The 24,115-nt window shown below is 42.1% G+C and overlaps 1 protein-coding gene across 2 annotated transcripts in view; it reads left to right on the forward strand.

Annotated features, from left to right (window-relative positions):
- The window catches only part of LOC144480541 (neuroplastin-like), a 76,596-nt gene that overhangs the window by 31,912 nt on the left and 20,569 nt on the right, over positions 1-24,115 (forward strand). For both annotated transcript variants that reach the window (XM_078200116.1, XM_078200115.1), the window contains 4 exons: positions 3,730-3,904; positions 4,913-5,007; positions 19,526-19,659; positions 20,957-21,230. In XM_078200116.1, coding sequence (XP_078056242.1) covers positions 3,730-3,904; positions 4,913-5,007; positions 19,526-19,659; positions 20,957-21,230 — 678 coding nt within the window. The remainder of the gene's footprint in view (positions 1-3,729; positions 3,905-4,912; positions 5,008-19,525; positions 19,660-20,956; positions 21,231-24,115) is intronic.

The raw sequence follows: 24,115 nt of genomic DNA on the forward strand, positions 1-24,115 counted from the left end.
AGACTTAAATGAAGTTTATGCTGCAATGTGAAACTTCAGTGCTGCAAACCAGCGAGCTCTTTGCTTTTTAAAGCACTGTGCAGCGGGCTATAATTATGTTCTTATTTTAGCAGATGATGCTGCTACACGCTAGGCTTTGTACTGTTCAGAACTGAAAATTTGAGGGTTAGTGTCTGCCTGTAAAATGGTGACGGAGGAATCGGATACAAATCCACAAAATCTTTGTCCACTAACAGTGATTTCAGTTTGTGTGCGCGTTTTTTTTTTGAAGGAAGGTTAGACTGTTGAAATTGATTGCATTTTGCACTAGCTTGCTTTAATCCTTCTTTTTCAGTAGTATTGGTAAGTTGGTCAATGGTATTAAAAATAGAGGAGTACACAGCCTTTTGGAATGGTGAGTAGGCATTGAAGATAGTGATCCTGTTGTGGAGAATTCTCTTTCCTACCCCCACCCTGACCACTTGTTTTTCCATGTCACAGATTAGAACACACAGTGACTAAATGCATCTCTGTTCTTTATCTTTTCTGTCTTCCGAGTCACCAGCTCTTTAGATGTGTTCCCTGCGCTAGTATCTCCCTTGTAGTGGCAGTCTATCTCTCCTGAATTTTAATGGGATCACTTCTCTTGCAATGCCCATAATATATGTTTTTAATCGTTGAATGTGGATCTTGAGACAAATACAGAATCCCTTTTTCTTAGTCAATTGAGATTCAGAAATCTGGAAAAGGGCAATTGAGGCTGAATTGCCAGGAATTAGTGTTTTCCCTCACAAATTGTGTCCAGTATGATATGTGGACTTTCTTGATAAGGAAATCCACTGCACATATTTACACATTACTGATGAGACCCTGTGTTGAAAAATAATAATATACAACCATTTTCTTGGTAGGTGAATAATGGGAAAAGCATTGGCTTCAGAACTATGGAGACACTGCTTAAGAGACATGATATGGGCATGAGTGGGAATCTGATCTTGTGCTCTGCATTCCTCTTAGTTTAATTGAATTGGGAGCCTCAATTGATGAGAGGAAGGGAAAATATTTTGAACATTGTATTTGCAGGGTTAAATTCACTTCTTTTGAAGCTACCATAGAGGAGGTCAAAAAAATAAAATGAAGTTTAACTTGCATGTGTTCAAAGCTCAGCCTGTTGTGATCTAAGAGTTACTGTTTGTCTAAAAGATGAATGATAAGAATTGGGATATGTGATTTCCTCTACTTTGCAGTCCGTTATGATGCCTGCCGTGCAGTCCAGTAATAATATCAAATGTAGTAATGAATTGGCCTGTAAAGCTGCCATGAATTATATTTAACACCATTTGACTTTGCAAATGTTTATGCGTGTGTTTAATTTTGATAATTTCAAATAGATTTACGGGAAGGAAATAACATAAATAGCTTAACTTTGAGTGATAACTTTCAGTGCAGCTTTGGACTGTTGCAGACTTTGACCCTGGCCTGTTTCTTAGTACTATCTGGATACAGCACGTTCAATATTCAATTTGCCAATTATAAAAGCATTTTTTTCTGGACCACAGTTTTTTTTAATATTCATAGAAATGTCGGAAGAAGACGGGAGGAACTTTCTGCAGATTAAAGAGTTATGCAAACCTTTTTTCAGGCATAGGCTGATTAGAATATAAAATGCATTACTGCAGGCAGCTATTGATATTTAACAATCTATTTCAAGACCTTATAAATTTAGATGGGTATGAGGAGAGAGTTGGAGGTGGGGAGGGGAGGGAGAAATTGGATTAGAGTAATTGGATCAAATATAGTACAAACAGGTGGGGATATACTGAATAACCTCAGCTACTGTAATTGTAAATCAGTGTGGTTCTGCCTCTGTCAGTCAGAATCAATGATGAGCCATATCTCTTAATTGCTACTTCTGAAAATGAAACTATATTGGGAAATCAAGTAAAATTAGCATACATACAGCTAGCGTGAGAAGCGGGCTTGAGTTGACAAGCTCAAGATGATTCAGTGATCATAATTTCAAACGTTTGTGATAGGTTGGCTATCTCCCACAATTTGAATTCCATAATTCGTGTCAGAAGCCAAAACACAAATTGGCTTTAGAAAGAAGAATTGATGATGATAAACTGAGATTTGTATTGGTATAATCAATCTGGAGATTGCCAAAGCATGGATAAAATTGGGGAAATAGGCGTGCTGAGGTGGGGTAGAGGCAGATTCTGGAAGTGGAACTAGCTGGTCATCTTGATGGAGCGAATATAAGATCATAAGCTCCTCCTCTACCCTACTGACCCCAAGCAGAATTTCCAATTTCGTCCATGATGAAGAACTTTCTTTTGTGGCATTAGGGACAAAGCCCCCACCTGAGAAGAATAATCCATAATGCATTGGCTGGTATATGGATCTTGCCTTTGAGCATTTGATTTGCAATGGGAGGTTCACCTAGCAAATGTACAAATATCTGGGGCTTAGCTCATGTCCATCACAAGTCTAGATTGGCCTGGATCTTCAAATTGACTAACCTGTAACTGTGGAAGTACATTAATTTTTTAATTTACAGCTAGTTGGGTTCAGAAAGAGTACCTGAGCATTGATATTAAAAGGGAGGTATAGTTTAACAGCTAAACTTGTGTTACCATTAGCAACCAAGCCATATTGCAGACCCCAGATCACCCGTGGACAGCCCTGAATGGCCAGTCTTTTGAAAACATTTTTTTACTTGTTAAACCTTTTTGAATCTGGTTACAAACCCATCCTCATTCCACTGCAGATATGGCCGAGAAAAATGTTTGTGGATTGATAACAGGAAATTTATGCTCAGTTGCCAAGATTTTGATGCTATTTAACTGCTTGTTGAGTACAAATTTGTGGCGAGTTCTTAGTGCCGCAAGCCTCCTTCCTATCTAATATCCCTTTCATTAAAGTTGTTGGCATCTTGATTTTTATTACTTCACGTTTCTATTAATCGTAAGTAATATCTTCGGTCAACTTTGTTTTATAAAGCAGTTCCTCTATCATTATTTGATAAAATCTACTTCAAATCCCCAACCAATACTGGACAAATTCTATTATATTTCACTTAACTCTTTTGCGAACCAAGGGATTTTTGCAAACAACTAGGAGTGAATTAAAAATATTTTGTGAAATATATCTTTCTCATTATTTATATTAACCGCAGAGCCAGAAAATCTCCTGAATTGAATTTTACTTTATGCAATTATCATTCGCTGTTCGTGGGGGATTAATTTATATTCACTGCCCTGAGTGCTATTAAGATCCATCAATAATCTGTTCCCATCTGGATGTTGTTTTATAATCATGTTTCAACATTAGTAAGTGGAGACTTGGCTATCAGTGAAGCCATTGTGGTGTGATGTGACGACGCTGGTTTTCACCACTGGAACCGTTCTGGTCACTGTTTTTACAGAATTTTTCCTAGATTTGTGGATAGATAAATTACTGAAGCGTCAGCTTTCCTTAGTGTTCAACAGCTCTGAACGTCTAAACTATTTCTAAACTCCTAGTTGGCAAAACATCATAGTGAGGGGACATTAGTAGCAAAATAAAGTCTTGCTAGCATTTAGTAATGGATATTTATCAGCTGTTGATTGACGAGAAATTAATATAACAGTACAGCAGTCTGTTTGATGAATGTTGTGTTTTCAAGTGGCTGGAATTGCCTTGCATTTGTTGTGTGTCCAGCACCAATTTTATGGTCACTAACAACCTTTATTCTGCTCTGTATTACAGAGCCAAGGATCACTTCATCTGAAGACATTGTTTTAAAACATCCAAATCCACCCATCTTCCTATTCTGTAACCTGACCTTGGCACCAACTCCCAGCAATGGCAGTTATTGGATGAAAGATGGCGAAGAGATTACTGGGACCAGGAGTTCTATTGCTGCCAACAGCACAGAGTACAAGTGAGAACTAAGACTTTGGAATTGTGTAACCAATCGGGGTGGAATTTTGGAAATGAGGTGGGGTGGGGGGGGGCAATAAATAACCACACTTTCTCAAATGCCTCTGGATATCGAAGCAAAGTTATGGAGAATTATGGGTGAATTAACTGAAATATTGCAGATTGTATTGCAGGCCTTGAATCCAAACATTTCTTTTCATTCCTGCGCTGTGGGCACCTCTGGCAAAGTCAGCATTTGTTGCCCATGCCTAATTTCCCTTTGAGAAGGTAATAGTTTGTATTTACAGTGCTGTTTGGGGGGGGGGTTCCAGAATTTTGAACCCAGCAACAGTGAAGTAACGCCGAGTTGATTCCAAGTCAGAATGTTGTGTGGCTTGGAGGGAGAACTTGGAGGGGGTGATGGTGTTCCTTTGCACCTACAGCAATCAAGATTTGGAAAGCTGCTACTACTTATTGATACTGCAAAGAAAAGAAAACTGTACTCCTATAGCGAAAAAGTTTAATTCTAGCTTTATAAGACAATACCCTATAATTAATCAATTTAGTAAAGACACATTTACGTCAAAATGTAGCACCGAAGAATAATACCTGAAGGTGTCAAAACATTTTACATTTGCCTGTCAGAACGTTCCACCCCGTGCCCCTAAAAATTAAAACTCTTGTTTACTTGGAATGCAGCACATCTACTTCAGAGTGGTGTATAAACAGGCAATGTGGCCTGGAAAATGTTAACCATGAGTTTTGATTTGAAAATGGCAACAGAACATTATTTTTAAAAAAATAACCCACAATCTGATGTGGCTTCAAATTTTGCACATTTCTTAACTCTGTGTTTCTAATGAAGTAGCGTTCTCGTATCCACGATGTGCATTTATTTACAGGCATTAAATATATCCTTTCGTAGAAATATTGCAACTTCCTGCATACCACAATAGTAAGACTTGCACAATCTCTATCCATTTCCCTCCAAACATTAGATCTGCTTTGCCTTTTTCTCTTTGAAATCCAGGATTACCAAACCAAAAACTGAAAGTTCTGGAGCGTATCATTGTGTCTTCATGTTTGAAAGTTCCCCTACAGTCAATGCCTCCATAGAAATCAAAGGTAAGCACTGTTGTTTCCTTGTAGGGAAATTTAAATGTTCATCCATTGCTCCTGTGCTGAATAACTCTCGCTGGCTTCTGGTCCACCAGCAACTCAATTTTTTTGTATTGTCACCCTTGTTTTTGAATATTTTCATTGTCATGCCTCTTCCTAGCACGGGTGGCACAGTGGTTAGCACTGCTGTCTCACAGAGCCAGGGACCAGGGTTCGATTCCCGACTTGGGTCACCGTTTGTGCAGAGTCTGTGCATTCTCCCCGTGTCTGCATGGGTTTCCTCCGGGTGCTCCGGTTTCCTCCCACAGCCTAAAAGACGTGCTGGTTAGGTGCATTGGCCGTGCTAAATTCATCCTCTGTGTACCCACAGTGTGGCGACTAGGGGATTTTCCCAGTAACTTCATTGCCGTGTTAATGTAAGCCTACTTGTGGCAATAATAAATAAACTTTAAACTACCTCCTCTGACCTTAAAACTCATAGATAATTCTACGTTCCCCTAATTCCGACTAAGGCTTTGCGGAAAGAAATGCCAGTGATTCGTGTCTGATACTTAATCGTCCTGGCAATACATCAGATCGCTGTATTTGCTGTCACAATCCATCCATAACGTTGGTCATGGACTTTCAATGGCTCGTGTACTATAATACCTAGGTCTTCTGTTCGGCAGTCTTGGAAGAGGTGGTGGTGCACTGGTAATGTCACCGGAGTAGTAATCCAGAGGCCCAGGCGCATGCTCTGAGAACATGGATTCAAATCCCATCGCAGCAACTGATGGAATTTAAATTCAATTATAAATCAGAAATTAAAAGCTGGTGACCATGAAGCCATTATTGTAAAAGCCCATCTGGTTCACTAATGTCCTTTAGGGTAGAAAATGTGCCATCCTTGCATGTTCTGGCCTACATGTGACTCCAGTCCCACTGCAATGTGGTTGACTCTGAAATGGCCTAACAAGCCACTCAGCTGTATCAAACCACCAGAGAAAAGTCAAGAAGGAATGAAACCAGACCGACCTTCTGGCACCTGAAATGACAACTGCACTCCGTAGCCCTGAAAACCCTGCAAAACTACCAACATCCAAAGTTTTGTGCCAAAATTTGAAGAGCTGTCCAATAGACTAGTCAATAGAGCTGTTCCATAGACTAGGGGAATGTCACAGTAACTTCATTGCAGTGTTAATGCAAGCCTTAGTTGTGACATTAATAAATAAGCTTTTTTTAAATCATACTCACGGAATTGGGTCTTAACAGACTATGTCCCAGATATCACTATCCTTGGGTATGTTATGTCCCATTTACTGGACAGACCTACCAGAGGTGGCAAGAATTTATTGTGTACTTGGGGGAATTGGTGTGTGTAGCATGGCTCCTTTAAATGGACGGTGATGTGATCATTCCATGACATCACCGGAGCCTCCACAGGCTGCTGGCAATTGGGGATTGAAGCTTGTGCAAAGCGCACTTTTTAAAAAAAAAACTTCCTTTTGATTTGATTTATTATTGTCACATGTATTAGTATACAGTGAAAAGTATTGTTTCTTGTGCACTGTACAAGCAAAGCACACCGTACATAGAGAAGAAAAGGAGAGAGTGCAGAATGTAGTGTTATAGTCATAGCTAGGGTGTAGAGAAAGATCAGCTTAATATGCGGTAGGTTCATTCAAAAGCCTGACGGCAGCAGGTAAAAAGCTGTTCTCGAGTCGATTGATACATGACCTCAGACTTTTGTATCTTTTTCCCCACGGAGGAAGGTGGAAGAGAATGTCTGGGGTGCGTGGGATCCTTGATTATGCTGGCTGCTTTTCTGAGGAGGTGGGAACTGTAGACTGAGTCAACGGATGGGAGGCTGGTTTGCGTGATGGACTGGGCTTCGTTCACGATCCTTTGTAGTTTCTTGCGGTATTGGACAGAGCAGGAGCCAATACTGGAAAGGATGCTTTCTATGGTGCATCTGTAAAAGTTGGTGAGAGTCGTAGAGGCTTTTATAAAATCATGTGGACCTGAATGGAACTGATCGCTGCGTGCACATACACACCCACCCCTTCCACCCCAGCCTCAGACAACACAACAGAAGTGGTGTGCAATGGGGAGGCAGTTACCTTGGGAGTGCTCAACTTTTACTCTAAACCCCATGAAGTCTCTGAAGCCTCATAGCATCACCCCAAACATGGGCAAGGAAATCTCCTGCTGATTGCAACTCATTGCACCCTCCCCAACCCCCCTTCCTCAGTGATGAATCTGTACTTCATGTTGAACATCATTTGGAAGAAGCACTGAAGGTGGCACATTTGTCAAAGTCCTAAAGAACATCTCTGTCATGGTGGGTTGATGGCAGGTGTGGAGGCAGCCAATAAAGGGGACAAATGCATCTGTGACAGCTAGATTGGTCAGAAGATGAAGTAGGTTTTTCCAAGACCGTATTGGTAGGCGTGACCACCGCACAAGGGGTGGCACAGTGGTTAGCACTGCTGCCTCATAGCACCAGGGACCCGGGATCGATTCCTGGCTTGGGTCACTGTCTGTGCGGAGTTTGCATGTTCTCCCCGTGTCTGCATAGGTTCCCTCCCACAGTCTGAAAGACATGCAGGTTAGGTGCATTAGCCACACTAAATTCTCCCTCAGTGTACCCGAACAGGCGACGGAGTGTGGCGACTGGGGGATTTTCACAGTAACTTCATTGCAGTGTTAATGTAGGCCTACTTGTGACACCAATAAATAAACTTTAAAGCCCCATCTTCATGTTGAGAATACTCTCCATTCTGTTCTGTTAGATTTCAGACAGATCTAGCAGCTCAAAGGCTGGGCAGCTATGAGCTATTGTGGGCCAACAGCAGCAGCAGAATTGTATTCAAGCACAATCTGTAACCTCACGGCCTGACATATCCTCCTCTCTACCATTTACCATCAAGCCAGGTGATTAATCGTGATTGAATGAAGAGTGCTGGAGTGCATACGAGGAGCAACACCAGACATACCTAAAAATGAGATGTTGACCAGGTGAAACATTCACAGGGCTACATGCATGCCAAACAGTGTAAGCAGCATGTGATAAATAGACAACCAGCAGACCAAACCTAAGCTCTGAAATTCTGCTACGTGAATGGTGGCGAACAATTAGAGGAGGAGGCTTCACAAATATCCCCTTCCTCAATGGTAGGAGAGCCCAGCACAAAAGATGAGGCTGAAGCAATTGCAACCATCTTCAGCCAGAACTGTTGGGTAGATGAGCCATCTCGACCTCCTCTTGAGGTCCCCAGCATCACAGATGCCAGTGTTCAATTCTATTTACTTCACATGGTATCAAGAAACAGCTGGGGGTACAGGATATCTGTCCACATTCCAACAATCGTACTGCAGACTTTTGTGCTCCAGAACTTGCTGTGTCTCTAGCCAAACTTTATCACTACAACTACAATGCTGGAATCTCCTCGGCCATGTGGAAAATTACCCAGGTACGTCCTGTCTGCAGAAAGCAGGAGAAATCCAACCCGGCCGATTACTGCCCACCAGTCTACTCTTGATTAGCAAAGAGATGGAAGGTGTCCCCCAAACTGACCAAAGTAATTCACCTATCTGAAAGCGATTGTGGGTCCTGCCATATTCGGTTCCAAACTCCTTGTCACACTGCAGGACCGTTTTTAATAAGATGTCATTGTCAGTTTGGGTTCTGCCAAGACCCCGCAGCTCCTGACCTCAGGAGCCAAGCATGGACAATAAGCTGAACTCCGATGGTGAGGTGAGTGAAAAATTCTCCACTGGTTAAACTCATATCTTGCACAAAGGAGGATGGTTGTGATTGTTGGAGATCAGTCATCTGCTCCAGGGCGCCACAGCAGGAGTTCCTCCGGATAGTGCCCTAGGTCCAACCACCTTCAGCTGCTTCATCAATGACCTTCCTTCATTGTCAGGTCAGAGGTGGGGATGTTTGCTGATGATGACAGAATGTTCAGTACTATTTGTGACACTTCAGACACTAAAACAGTCTGTGCCCATAGGCAGCAAGACTTGGACAACATTCAGATTTGTAAAGTGCAAATGTAACTTGCCAGTTAAGTGCCAGGAAATGACTACCTCCAATCAGAATTTAACCACATTCCCTTGACATTCAATAGCATTACCATCGCTGAATCTCCCCACTATCAGCATCCTAGGGGGTTACCATTGATCAGAAATTGAATTGGATTAGCCATATAAATACTGAGACTACAAGAGCAGATCAGAGGCTAGGAATCCTACAGCAAGGATTCCACCTCCTGACTCTCCAAAGCCTGCTCACCACCACACGGCATTGGTCAGGAGTGTATTAAAATACTCTCCTCTTGCCTGAATGAGTTCAGCTCCCAACAGCACTCAAAACTCAACACCGGCCAGGACAAAGCAGTCCATTTGATGGTACCCCATCCGCTAAATTGCCTCCACCACAGATGCACAGCGTCAGCAGTGTGTGTACCAGCTGCAAGATGCAGTGCAGCAACTCACTAAGGCTCTGTTGACAGCACCTTCCATACCTACGACCTCTACCCACCAAGAAGGACAAGGGAAGCGGATGCAAGGGCACATCACCACCTGCAAGTTCCCCTCCAAGCCCCATACCATCATGATTTGGAGCAATATTACTGTTCCTTCACTGCCGCTGGATCGACATTCTGGAGCTCCTTCCCCAACACCATCTGGAGAAAAGTGGCTCTCACCACCTCACACCAATTGGGGATGAGGATTGAACGTTGGCCTCGCCAGCAACACTTGTATCCCATGAAAGATTTTAAAAATCAACCCAAAGTCATGCACACAAGTCCATCATTATACTGAAGTCGGTAAAAATACTCTGAGGCTGGTATGAGTCAAAATACAGTAAGGCTTTATTCTCACAAGCTTGAGGGAGAACCTGACCCCTTGAAAGCGGAAGCCAAAGTTCTCTCTGAACACAAGAAGCGTGGACATTTATACATCAGGGTTCCCAATACAAGCCATAAAGCAAAGTCCAGTTAACAGTCCTTGATCATAAATTATAGTTCCTTTAACAGCTTCTGATATTCTCTAACCATGATCCAGAGACTATCTGGTATCCTTGAGTCATAAAGCACAATTCTCCTGGTGGTTGTAGTCAAGATGCAACCTCTGGTCCCCCGCTCTTCCCGCGGCTTTTCCTTTGAAGTGACTGTGTGCGATTGCAGCTGTCCCAGTGGGAGTCCTCCTTCAAACGGCTATTCTCGCACTCTACCATTTGGTAGCTGCTTCCTTTGTTTAAATCATACACAAGCCTATGGGAAAGAAAGACTAACATCCATATTCAACTGTCTGTTTTATCAGAATGATATAAACAAGCGAGGGAACCATGAACAAATGGCTTATACTAAAAGTAAAAGATGAAACCAAGAACAAATGGCTTATACTACTACCAGGAGCAATATAAACAAAGGGGAGACTAGCCATTTGGAAGGGTTATGTTTGTGATACATTCCAGGTACAAAGTTCAACCTTTTAGGTACAAAATACGTTGAGTACAAAAAAAACATTAATCCTTTCCCTTCTTCAATACGTTTGCCTACATGAAGATAAAAGAAAAATGTCCAAATAATGAAATAATTACCAACGTTGTGTAGGTTGGGTGGATTAACCACGGTAAATGCGCAGGATTATGGGAATAGTGCATTTTAGATTTTCCTTCAATATGGGACCCAGTGGAAATTTGATGCATGAATAAAGTTATAACTCATCCCACGTGTTTTTCACCTCTTCATCTATTTGGAGGGGAAGTTTAAGCTTGCTTTGTAAAATTGAAAGTGAGCGTGAAGCAATTCCTGTTTCAAAAATATTTTGAGGACTTTCATTGAGTAGTGCAGGTTGAGGGGCTATTTATTTCCTTTGCCGTTGCCTGGTCAGTGATTTGTTCAGAAGTGGGAGCTCATTTGGAGTTTTGCTGTGGATTTTGCTTCAGCTATTTTCATTTTTAAATTTGGGTATCTCTACTAGATAAATAAAATGAAGCAAGTTCTTGATCACATCAGTGTTTGTTTAAATACTTCATTGTATGCTGTATCCCTAGGTCTTGATTTTAGTTCAAAGTGAGTTGGGTTGATTTTTCTTGTTACCAAAGGAAGCAAGATAGGATCATTAGAGAGGAAGGACAGAAGGATATGTCCATAGAACCCCCACAGTGCAGGAGGAGGCCATTTGGCCCACGGAGTCTGTACCAACAGCAATCCCACCTATCCCCGTAACAACACATATTTTACACCACCAATCCTTCTAGCCTACACATCCTGGGATACCCAAGGGGCAATTTAGCATGACCAATGCACCTAACCCGCACACCTTTGGACTGTGGGAGGAAACCAGAGCATCCAGAGGAAACCCACGCAGATGCAGGGAGAACATGCAGACTCTGTACAGACAGTGACCCAAGCCAGGAATAGAACCCAGGTCTCTGGAGCTGTGAGGCAGCAGTGCTAACCTCTGTAACTGTGCTGCCCATGTCGATAGGGCTAGATGAGGTGAGGTAGGAGGAGGTGCGTGTGGAGCATAGAACTGATAGACTAGATTTTGAATTAATTTATTATTGTCACATGTATTAGTATAAATGAAAAATATTGTTTCTTGTGTATTATATAGGCAAAGCATACTGTACATAGAGAAGGAAAGGAGAGGGTGCAGAATATAGTGTTGCAATCCTAGCTAAGGTGTAGAGAACGATCAACTTAAAGGTAGGTCCATTCAAAAGTCTCATGGCAGCAGGGAAGAAGCTGTTTTTGAGTCGGTTGGTACGTGATCTCAGACTTCTGTTCTAAGGATCGCCAAATCTGTAAGAGATTGAATTAACGCATTGTTACAGAGTTTAAAAGAGTTAGAGTTTTAAAAGCATAGAAAGGGAGTAAAGGATAGAATTAGAGGGTAAGCTGGGCACAACTTGCAAGATGTCGCCACACTCTGAAGCCATTTTGGAAATATTTTGGGCTGAATGTTCTGTTTCTGCACATTGTGTAAATTTAAGTCATGTACAAACAATTCTGACTCAAAGGGAGAAGATTATTAGAATATTAATTTTAAAACTCAAACATTTTTGATATTCAATGATCGTGCCAGTCTCTCGACTACAATGGTGGTTTAAAAATTGCAGCAATATAGATCTGAAATAAACCTGTCCCGTTCTTCCTTCATCTGCCCTTCGAGTTTTTCCCTTACGGCTTGTAATTGGAAGCCCTCTGTGACAGATGGCGATTGCACGATGATGTTGATAGCTAAGCTGTTGAATCCGGTTTGCTGCTATGCAGGATGAGGAATGCTTTCATGTCTCGTGCCCTTTTAATCCTCCGACGTTGCTTTAAGTAATTCACTCCCATGTCAAACTGTGAAAGATGTTGATTTTTTTTTTCTTGCAAAACAAAATGCAGAACAAAAATAATTACTGCTGCATTCAAATCATTTAAACCCTGCACTAAAGGCCCACAAAGGGTGCATCAGGCCTGTAGATTCTATAAAGATCACCCCTGTACCGGAAGATAGGAGATACATTCGCTCTGTTTCTTCCTCTCATTCACAAACATTTGGGGTAAGAAAGTTCTGGTACAGGTGCTATATGTAAGTGGGGCCAATGTATATGCGAACAGGACATGTTCAGTTTATTTTTACGTTTAAAATCTCAATTGTAGCTTCTTAACTTCTATGTTTTGGTCAAATAACTGGTCTTTCATCAAATGGATGGATTTTGAATTTAGCACAGCACGATGGTTAGCACTGCTGCCTCACAGTGCCAGGGACCTGGGTTCGATTCCTGGCTTGGATCACTGTCTGTGTGGAGTTTGTTCTCCCTGTGTCAGTGTAGGCTGCTTCTGGGTGCTCCGGTTTCCTCCCACAGTCTGAAAGACATGCTGGTTAGGTGCATTGGCCTTGCTAAATTCTCCCTCGGTGTACCCGAACAGGTGCCGGAGTGTGGCAACTAGGGGATTTTCACAGTAACTTCATTGCAGTGTTAATGTAAGCCTACTTGTCTCACTAATAAATAAACTTTAAAATTTAAACAGTCAAGAATATTTTATGGTTTGAGTGTAACACCTCTATTTTAATCCTCATTTCTCTACTAAGATTAATTTTGAGGTTCGTAGTTGCATATCTAGAAATGATGCCATTTTTTAAAAAAACACCTTTAATTTGGAGGCCTAAGTAAAATGTTAGTAATTGTTTTTTAATTGTATCCTCTTCCTCTGTGGGTGTAGTAGCCTCAAGAAATTGACTCAGTGCAACCACCTACTAACTGCTTGGGGTACTGCAGCCTAATTAATCCTTATAGTACCAATAATCCAGTGATTGTGCATTCAAATCCTAATCACAGCTGGTTGTGAAATTGAATTCGCTAAATGCTGGCTTGTGCCAAGGGGAGATATAATCATCAAATGAACTGGCTTGTCATAACACCCACAGGTTGACTGGGTGTCCTTCAGGAAAGGGAATCTGCCAACTGTGCCATCTGCTTACATGGGACTCCCAGCCCACACAATGGAATTAACTCTTGTGAGCAGGCATTAAGTTCTAGTATTACACACACTGCAAGAATAAAAAGTTGTTTTGTTTTACTCTTGACCCAGAAGTGTGCTTGTCTCTACCATTTTGAGCATTGCTGTATGTTAGTGAGCCAGTGACAGAAGAGTCACCAATTTGAAATCATTACCAATAAGTTGGGAGAAATTAATTTCTTCGTGGATGTTGGAAAATGGGCTGCTTTAACAAGAGAAATGAATTGAAATCGTGATCATTACCATTAAGGATAATTGACAACAGAAGTAGGGCTCTGGGGGAAGATAACCCTGGGATTTGTTAACCCAGCAAAGGCTAAGATGGATTTTTTTCCTTGTGTTAATTTGTTTTCTAACTTCTCTGGAAGAAACTGCATCTTCTTTATCTTTCCCCTCCTGCCCCTTCTCTCCGAGATACCCCATCCCCTGCATTGCTAACACTCTGAGCAAAGATGCTGTTGCTCCAATGGTGTGTATACTGCCAAAAGAACATTAAATCCATAGCGACACGAGTTAAGATGGATGGGTAGTGTTTACTTTTAGTAATTAGAAACCTCCTGCATGTTAGTGCTAATAATAACTTAATTTAATGAAATATTGCAGTGAGGAGCCTTGGTTAATGGTACACAAAACATTAGTTGAATACTGAGAGCAATGTGACAATAGCAAAAGCAAAAAGGTTTGTCATTGTCTAAAACCTTGATGTAGTTTTGGTGCAGTTTTGGTCCCTTCTTAGGGTGAATAACATGGAGGTTGTGGGAAAGAGTTCATAGATCATCAAGTTGATCCCGGTCTTACAGTTACCATGATGGACATGAGCTTTAATTTGTGATTTCTTAGATTTTTCCTCACGCATCCCTGCTCCCCACTTACATTGGTCTTGGTCCATATCTCTCTCTTGCTTTTTTGGCACTCTCACACAAAAGATATTGTGTAGAGGAGAAATGGGGTTCATAATATTCAGTTGTACAATGGAACAGATTGGAAGCATGAATTGTTCTTTATCTGTTATACCATTTTCAAAAGTGAACGGTGCATTGAAAGGCAACAAACTGGAATGTTAGGGTGAATATGTGGACCAAGAAGCATTCAGAAAGACACTCCAAGGTTTTATGTTTACAATGATGCAGTTATACTCTAGTATTAGACTGCAAAAGAAGCAAAGTTTTAAGTTTATTTATTAGTGTCACAAGTAGGCTTACATTAACACTGCAGTAAAGTTACTGTGAAAATTCCCTAGTCGCCACACTCCAGCACCTGTTCGGGAGAATTTAGCCCGGCCAATGCACCTAACCAGCACGTCTTTCGGACTGTGGGAGGAAACTGGAGCACCGGAGGAAACCCACAGGGAGAATGTGCAAACTCCGCACAGCCGGGAATTGAACCCAGTCCCTGGCGCTGTGAGGCAGCAGTGCTAACCTCTGTGCATGCAGAGGGGCATATCTCCATTCTACCAATGAAGAGGACTTTGAAAGTGGCCAGAAATGATATGTAGAGTTTTCCAGAGGATAGGATTTGGTAGCTAATTAAAAAGCTACCTTCACTGGAGCAGGGGGCACCAGTGATGAGAAGTCAGTAGTTGCAGGAATGGAGGCTGCCTGCTGGGCTACAAGGCTGGTGATGTCCCAGACATAGGATAGGATAAAGGCACAAAGGGATTTTAAATCAAGTTGGAGAATGCTGAGAGAGCGTGCTGGGAAGCGAGGAGCTTGAAAAGGACTCTGCAATAGCAATGTTGAACAAGGAGTTCCTTAAGTCATTTTAGAGGGTAGATGTAAAGAAGATGTTTGCAAATACTGGGGCATCTAAAACTAAGGGCCATAGATCAGAGTCATTCATAAATCAAATAAGGTGTTCCATCTACAAGTGCAGAACATGCTACCATTTGGAATAATTGACACTAATGACATTTATGTATTTAAAGGGAAATTAGATAAACATGAAGGAGAAAGAAATGGAAAGGTATACTAAACCAGATGAAGTAGGATGGCAGGAGGTACATGGAGGATAAATGCTCATAGAGGTTTACAGCATGGAAACAGGCCCTTTGGCCCAACTTGTCCATGCTGCCCATTTTTACCATTAAGCTAGTCCTAGTTGCCCGTGTTTGGCCCATATCCCTCTATATCAATCTTTCCCATGTAACTGTCTAAATGCTTTTTAAAAGACAAAATTGTGCCCGTCTTTACTACTACCTCTGGCAGCTCGTTCCAGACACTCACCACCGTCTATGTGAAAATATTGACCCTCTGGACCCTTTTGCGTATCTCCCATCTCACCTTCAATCAATGCCCTCTCGTTTTGGACTCCCCTACCTTTTGGGAAGAGATGTTGGGTGGGATTTTACGGCCGCGCTTTGGCGAGACTAGTAATTCTGCCCGAGGTCAACAGAGATTTCCGTTGGACACTCACCCGTGCTGATTTTGTGGCTGGCGAGGTGGTAGAGTTCCGGCCGTTGATGATCTACCTTATCTATGCCCCTCATTATTTTATAGACTTTTATAAGATCACCCCTAAGCCTCCTACACTCCAGGGAAAAAAGTCCCAGTCTATCCAGCCTCTCCTTATAACTCAAACCATCAAGTCCCGGTAGCATCCTAGTAAATCTTTTCTGCACTCTTTCTAGTTTAATAATATCCTTTCTATAATAGGGTGACCAGAACTGTACACAGTATTCCAAGTGTGGCCTTACCAATGTCTTGTACAAGCTCAACAAGATGTCCCAAATCTTCTAGTCAATGTTCTGACCAATGAAACTAAGCATCCTGAATGCCTCCTTCACCACCTTGTCTACCTGTGACTCCGCTTTCAAGGAGCTATGAACCTGTACCCCTAGATCTTTGTTCTATAACTCTCCCCAATGCCCTACCATTAACTGAGTAAATCCTGCCCTGGTTTGATCGACCAAAATGCATCACCTCTCATTTAGCTAAATTAAACTCCATCTGTCATTCATCAGCCCACTGGGCCAATTGATCAAGATCCCATTGTAATCAGTGTTGCAATACTGACATGAAGCAGTCGGGCCGAATGGCCTAGTTCGATGTTATGCATTCACTGTTCGTTTATACAAAGGAAGATGAGGACTACTGTATTTTGATGAGCTGGGGCAGAGGAAAGCTGTTAAGACTTCGGAGAAATCAAATCTTCAGGCAACAAAAGCATGAGCTCTGATTTTTGGCAACAGAAGGTGAAAATGGGGACTGAGACCACTTGCCTGTCTCCAAACTTGACTTAAAATTGGGTTGAAAGTTCTTGGTGCTGATCAAATTATGTATGGTTACACTGCTAACAAGTCCTTGGCAGTCGGTTTATTTGAGACTGTTTGCGCTGTGCAATTCTATATTATTCAATCATTCAAATTGCTGTGTCTTTAATTCTGGATGATAGAGACTCTTGGACTAACAACATTTTTGATTTGATTTATTATTGTCACGTGTATTGGGATACAGTGAAAAGTATTGTTTCTTGTGTACTATACAAAGCATACCATTAATAGAGTACAAAGGGGAGACGGAAAGGCAAGGATGCAGAATGTAGTGTAACAGCCAAAGGGTTGTAGAGAAAGATCAACTTAATATATGATAGGTCCATTCAAAAGTTGATGGCAGCAGGGAAGAAGCTGTTCTTGATTTGGTTGGTACGTGATCCGGCAAATTCTCTCTCAACCTGACAGGAAATCTGAGCACCATGGATTGAATAGTGATTTGTATTATCCATTTCTAATTTTGCAATTGCAGCTTCTCCCAATGAACCAACAGGGCTACATTCACTATCTTTCTGCGCCAAATATGTTTTCGTATATGATCAATTTGGTATACTTTCTTGTGGGTGGGTGGGGTGGGAGAAAGTTAAAGGAACCAAAATTAGAAGTGGGTAACAGTTGATCCTGAGCACAAGGAGGTGAGCAGAATCATAGAATCCCTACAGTGCAGGAGGAGGTCATTCGGCCCATTGTGTCTGCACCGACCACAACCCACCCAGGCCCTATCCCCGTAACCCCACATATTTACCCTCCTAATCCTCCTGACACTAATGGTCAATTTAGCATGGCCCATCAACCTAACCCACATGTCAGAAGGCATTCGACAAGGTGCCGCGCAAAAGGCTGCTGCATAAGACAAAGGTGCAAGGCATGGATTGAGGATTGGTTAACGAACAGAAAGCAAAGAGTGGGGGTAAATGGGTGTTTTTCTGGTTGGTGATCAGTGACTGGTGGTGTGTCTCGGATCACTGTTGGGACTGCAGTTATTTACAATTCACATAGATGAGTCAAAGTTCGCAGATGACAGTAAGATGAGTGGTAGAGCAAAGTGTGCAGAGGGCGCTGAAAGTCTGCAAAAGGATATAGATAGTCTGAGTGAGTGGGCAAGAGTCTGGCAGATGGAGTACAGTGTTGTGAGGTCATCCATTTTGGTAGGAATAAAAGTAAAATGGACTATTATTTAAATGGTAAAAAATTGTAGCATGCTGCTGTGCAGAGGGACCTGGGTGTCCTTGTGCATGAATCGCAAGAAGTTGGTTTGCAGGTGCAGCAGGTAATTAAGAAGGCAAATGGAATTTTGTCCTTTATTGCTAGAGGGATGGAGTTTAAAAACAGCGAGGTTATGTTGCAGCTGTATAAGGTGCTGGTGAGGCCACACCCGCAGTACTGTGTACAGTTTTGGTCTCCTTACTTGAGAAAGGCTATATTAGCACTGGAGGGGATGCAGAGGAGATTCACTAGGTTGATTCCGGAGTTGAGAGGGTTGGCTTATGAGGAGAGACTGAATAGACTGGGGCTATTCTCATTGGAATTCAGAAGAATGAGGAGGGATCTTATGGAAACATATACAATTATGAAGGGAATAGATAAGATAGAACCAGGGAGGTTGTTCCACTGGCGGTGAAACCAGAACTAGGGGGCATAGCCTCAAAATAAGGGGGAGCAGATTTAGGACCAAGTTGAGGAGGAACTTCTTCACCCAGAGGATTGTGAATCTCTGGAATTTCCTGCCCAGTTCCAGCTCCCTCGTTGAATATTTTTAAGACGAGGATAAATTTTTGAACAGTAAAGGAATTGAGGGTTACGGTGAGAGGGTGGGTAAGTGGAGCTGAGTCCACGAAAAGATCAGCCATGATCTTATTGAATGGCGGAGCAGGCTTGAGGGGCCAGATGGCCCACTCCTGCTCCTAATTCTTGTGTACTTATGTTCTTATCATTGGACTGTGGGAGGAAACATGACAGTGGGATGGGTTATTGACTTTGGAATAAAGTGTACTCATGTTATTTAGTGTGGGGCTGGGTCACAGGAGGAGAAGGATTAAAAATCAAATTATCTGGTCATTTGAATAAAGCAACATTGTATTTACATCGTTTGAATTGAGGAATTGTGGGCGAGTAGCAGTACACCTTCAAATCCTGCAGGAAATGGAAGATGCTCAATTATTGAGTGGAAATTTTGTTCATTTAAAAAATAAATTAAAAACCGTGCTGGTGGGTAGGAGGGAGCATAGCAACAGACTGTAGAGGAGTCAAACTGTTAGATAAGCCGAGAAATGAAGGTACAAAATATCCAAGGTAGAGATGTAAACTAACTGACAAACTGGCGAGTTGCTTTGTTCGGTTTGCCAAAGGTGGAAAACAACTTGCGTCGCTCCAGCTATTTACTGAGCGAAATATTCCGAACTGCGTTCAGACATATTCTGCCTCTTCCTGGCTTAGTTTGTTGTTTAGTGCGACACATGATACTAAATGAACCTGACTGTCAACTGGAAGCAAAATCACATTTCCCCATGCGTTTTTCACTCAAAAGAACAGCTCAAATGTGTATTTAATCTTGCACTGTGACAAGATTATGAATTGGTTTCATTGCCTTTTAGAGGGGCTAAGTCATTCTGCCATCATTTGGCGCTTCTAAGTGATTATGTATCGTTAAATTGCTTTGTTCTATCTCTTGGCGTAATCCGCCTTTTTGTTTTAACGCCACCCTCTTCCATACAAGTATGTTAATTATCTGGGGTTTCTGTTCTAGCATCTCCGGAAATCGTTGGCCACAAGCGGAGTGAGAATAAGAATGAGGGCAAAAGTGCTATCATGTACTGCAAGTCTATAGGATACCCACATCCCATTTGGACCTGGCAAAAAAAAGTGAATGACGAGTTCTTGGTGAGTTCACAGAGCTGGAATTCACTGGCGTCGTGGAGAGCTTGCTGTTTTGTTTCTGTTAACTTAAATTTAAATCCTCCTGGATAACGGTGGTGTGAGGGCAGTGGTAAGAGCGTCACGGTGGCACAGTGGTTAGCACTGCTGCCCCTCAACGCCAGAGACCCGGGTTCGATTCCCGGTTTGGGTCACTGTCTTTGTGGAGTCTGCACATTCTCCCCGTGTCTGCATGGCTTTTCTCCGGGTGCTCCGGTTTCCTCCCACACTCCAAAGATGCGTGGGTTAGGTGCATTGGCCATGCTCAATTGCCCCTTAGTTTCAGAGAACTGAGCTAGGCTAAAAGCATGGGGTTATGAGGATAAAGGCTGGGTGGGATTGTGGTCGGTGCAGACCTGATGGGCCAAATGGCCTCCTTCTGTACTCTGATTCTATGATTTGATCAGGTGTGATTCAGGAGAGATTGTAGTAATGTCACTGGGCCAGTCATCCAGAGGCCCAGGCTTAATGCTCTGGGGAACCGCAGCTAGTGGAATTTAAATTTAATTCATAAATCTGGAATCGGAAGCTAATGACCATGAATCTGTCAACAATCGTCATAAAGACCATCTGGTTCACTAACATCCTTTAGGGAAGGAAATCTGCCATTCTTACTTGGTCTGGCCTACATGTGGCTCCAGTAATGTGGCTGACTCTTAACTCCCCTCTGAAATGACCTTGAAAGCCACTCGGTTTGATGATTGGCATTATTTTAGAAATAAATCAGCATAGAACCATTTATATGGCCTCAAGTAAAGCAGTGGAAAAATCACGAGGGACAATCTTTGAGAGAGTCATTATGACACACAAGACCACCATTTGGCTTACTGAGTCCAAACACCTGGGCACTGGTCAGAAACAGTATACCCAAGGAGCGTGCAACCAGATGATGTAAACCTACCTGTGTTGCGGGGTTCACGTACATCTCTCTGGCACAGGCCCACCCTTGGGCAGAGCCAAATGCCTAGATAGAACAAAGGTTGGACATTCATGGTTCTCGAACTACATCAATAATTGAGACTGGCGGTGGGGCCTTCAGTCGAAACACATGGGCTTTCCTTTCCATTTCAAGTCTTTTCAACAAGTTGATTGTGATGGCGGGTTTTCCTGCCACGGCATGGCACTAAATTGCAGTTTGTATATCATGCACGTTGAGATGAATTCCTCCTTCCATTTACAAGGGCAGATAAATATGCACACCTCCCAGTAGAAAACAGTAAGCTTTCTTCAATTTTAATTCCATTTTTTTTGTCCCCAACGGTAGGAGCTGAATAATGCTACTGGTCGCTATTTCATCACAAACAAAGACAACTACACAGAACTGATTATTGAGAACCTGCACATCCAAGATGATCCAGGGGAATACTGGTGCAATGCTTCAAATTACATTGGATACCATCATGCTTCCACTATCCTGCGTGTCCGTAGCTACCTGGCACCTCTCTGGCCCTTCCTGGGGGTCGTGGCAGAAATCATAATTCTGGTTATCATCATTGTCGTATATGAGAAGCGAAAGAGACCAGATGAGGTCCCTGATGGTGAGTCCCTTTCTTTGAATAATGTTTTGTTTTATTGCTGCATACTTAACCCATTTGATACTAACATACTAATCTAGTTGTGTTTCAAATACTGTTTTTAGCAGTGTATAGTATTAAATGGGTTAATAAAAGGGTTAAACATTCAGATCCCAGTTTAAAAGATTATTCCTTTCTATGATAATTGTCTTTTTCAATTTGATAAGCATGCTACCGGTAACTGTTTCCCCTTTTTGGATTTGACCCAAAGTCCATCCGTTTGAACTTGGGTCATGGACTAACCAATAACTTTGATTTTCGAAAAGAAACAAACTGGTCACCATTACTTTTCCCGAACCTTTTTTCCCAGTGCTGGTCTGTGGTTTTAAGGCGGCTTCTGTGTACATTGTCGCAATGCACCTGTATATATGAATGGATTGTCGGTCGTCCTGTATCGCAATCTGGCGTACTGGAATTTGGAAGATGGAACAGCCAAATCGCTGCAGAGTCAACCTCTGCTGGTTTACTTTAAATGATTCAAGTGTTTCATAGGACGGTTTTCAAGGATACTTTGAAGATAAGGCCATGCCGTTTACGTTTGAATTTTTTTCCCTCAAGTTTAAACTTGATATTTAAGACACAGTTCCTCATCTTCCTATCCTGTCTTCTCCCTCCCTCTGTTTATAACACTCCTGTGAAGCACTGTGGAGTGTTTTTTTTTCTAAGTTAAAGGTGCTATATAAATAAAGGTTTTTTGCTGTGTCTGACTCACCTCTAGCCTTCTGCAGAAATTCCTTATTTCACCCTTTCTCTTTTGTAGGTATAAATATGTGATTATTGCATTGTGTTTCAGTGACACGAGATGGTGAAAGCAAAAATTAAAACTTCCATTGAGGCAAATGTATTTGATTGTTGCATTTCATGGAGTATTCAAATGACTGCCTTGCTAGTTATTAATACTGTAAAGCATCGTGAGACTATCAAATGATTATAGTTGAACCCTTGAGTGTTGCACCTTTAAATCCAGGTGGCTTGTTGCATCTGGGTGATGTTGGGTTATTTGACAATATCTTGTAGAAAAACATAAAGGATAACAAGCAGTGTTGCATCTTAATTTCATTGTGTGCTTTATTGCTCATTCTTTTGGTAATTGTGTGGACAGTTTGGAGCTTGACATTTAAAGGGAATGTTGTCACTTTGAATCCTTGTGGGCGGCACGGTGGCACAGTGGCCAGCACTGCTGCCTCACAGCACCAGGGAACCGGGTTCGATTCCGGCCTTGGATCACTCTCTGTGTGGAGTCTGCACGTTCTCCCCGTGCCTGCGTGGGTTTCCTCCCACAGTCCAAAGATGTGCAAGTTAGGTGGATTGGCCATGCTATATTGCCCCTTGGTATCCCAAGATGTGTAGGTTAGGGGAATTAGTCATGGTAAATGTGTGGTGTTATGGCCTGGGTAAGATACTCTGTCAGTCAGTGCAGAATCGATGGGCCGAATGGCCTCTTCTGCACTGTCGGGATTCTATGAATCCCTGCTTTGCTCTTGTCGGCATGGACCATTGGTCTTTTATCTTTACACCATTTTGGACATAGCTCCCAAGAGGTAATAAGCTTAAAAATGAAGGATAAATATGGAAAATTCAGTAAAAAGGCTGAATAGGCCAGCTACAAAAGGGCAGTGCAAAGACACATGGGAAAAAATATAAGTTGAGACATATTAATCAAAAGGAAAAGACTGATAAGAGAACTCATGTAACTGGGAAGTGAATCTGATGGGCTACATATTTCAGTTGTTGTATCTGGAGTGTCGTCTTTCTCATGTTGGCTGCATTTTAAGTAGCTGAACCTTGGTGGTATCAAATGTCTATCTCTGGAACAGCATGTTAATCCAGTTGAAGCAAATATTGTCCATCAGAATTTGAATCTGTGTTTTGTATAGACAAGAGGGTCAATACAAAGGTGCACAAATCTTGGCTAGGATTATTTTAAATACTCGGTTATATTAGACTGATTTTTTCATGTCTGGATTCAGTTCATTTTTTTTCCCCCTGTTGCTTAATGACTGAGGCAATATAAAGCTTTGAAACCCGACACGATCTTGATGGTGGTAATGCGATAACCCCTGAAATTTTAAGGTAACATGCAGCTGGGCATATTATGCGGTGTGTTAGGTTAAACTGTTACCGTGCATGCACTTAATTGGGCCAAGGGGATGCAACTTGTGCGACCTTGCCCTTAATAGGTGGCCATTATGTGTGATTGAGGTGAAAGTTCTTGTAATAAACAAAAGAAATAAGCGGGAAAAATCAAGTAATATTAATTGATCTTAAACAAAATGGAAGAACAGAGTGCGGTACCTCCATGTTAGTAAACACATGGTTTGGTTTTGGCAGTTCGTGAGTTGAGAGAATTAGCGACAGGTTTGGGCGATACGGTGTGTTAGCTTTTATTGGTAGAGGGATTGAGTTTCGGAGCCAGGAGGTCATGCTGCAACTGTACAAAACTCTGGTGCGGCCGCATTTGGAGTATTGCGTACAGTTCTGGTCGCCGTATTATAGGAAAGATGTGGAAGTGTTGGAAAGGGTGCAGAGGAGATTTACCAGGATGTTGCCTGGTATGGTGGGAAAATCGTACGAGGAAAGGCTGAGGGGCTTGAGGTTGTTTTCGTTAGAGAGAAGAAGGTTAAGAGGTGACTTAATAGAGGCATACAAGATGATCAGAGGATTAGATAGGGTGGATAGTGAGAGCCTTTTTCCTCGGATGGTGATGGCGAGCACGAGGGGACATAGCTTTAAATTGAGGGGTGAGAGATATAGGACAGATGTTAGAGGTAGGTTCTTTACTCGGAGAGTAGTAAGGGTGTGGAATGCCCTGCCTGCAGCAGGAGTGGACTCGTCAATATTAAGAGCAT

This window comes from Mustelus asterias, chromosome 29 (genome assembly GCF_964213995.1).
Source record: "Mustelus asterias chromosome 29, sMusAst1.hap1.1, whole genome shotgun sequence".
Taxonomy (NCBI): Eukaryota; Metazoa; Chordata; class Chondrichthyes; order Carcharhiniformes; family Triakidae; genus Mustelus; species Mustelus asterias.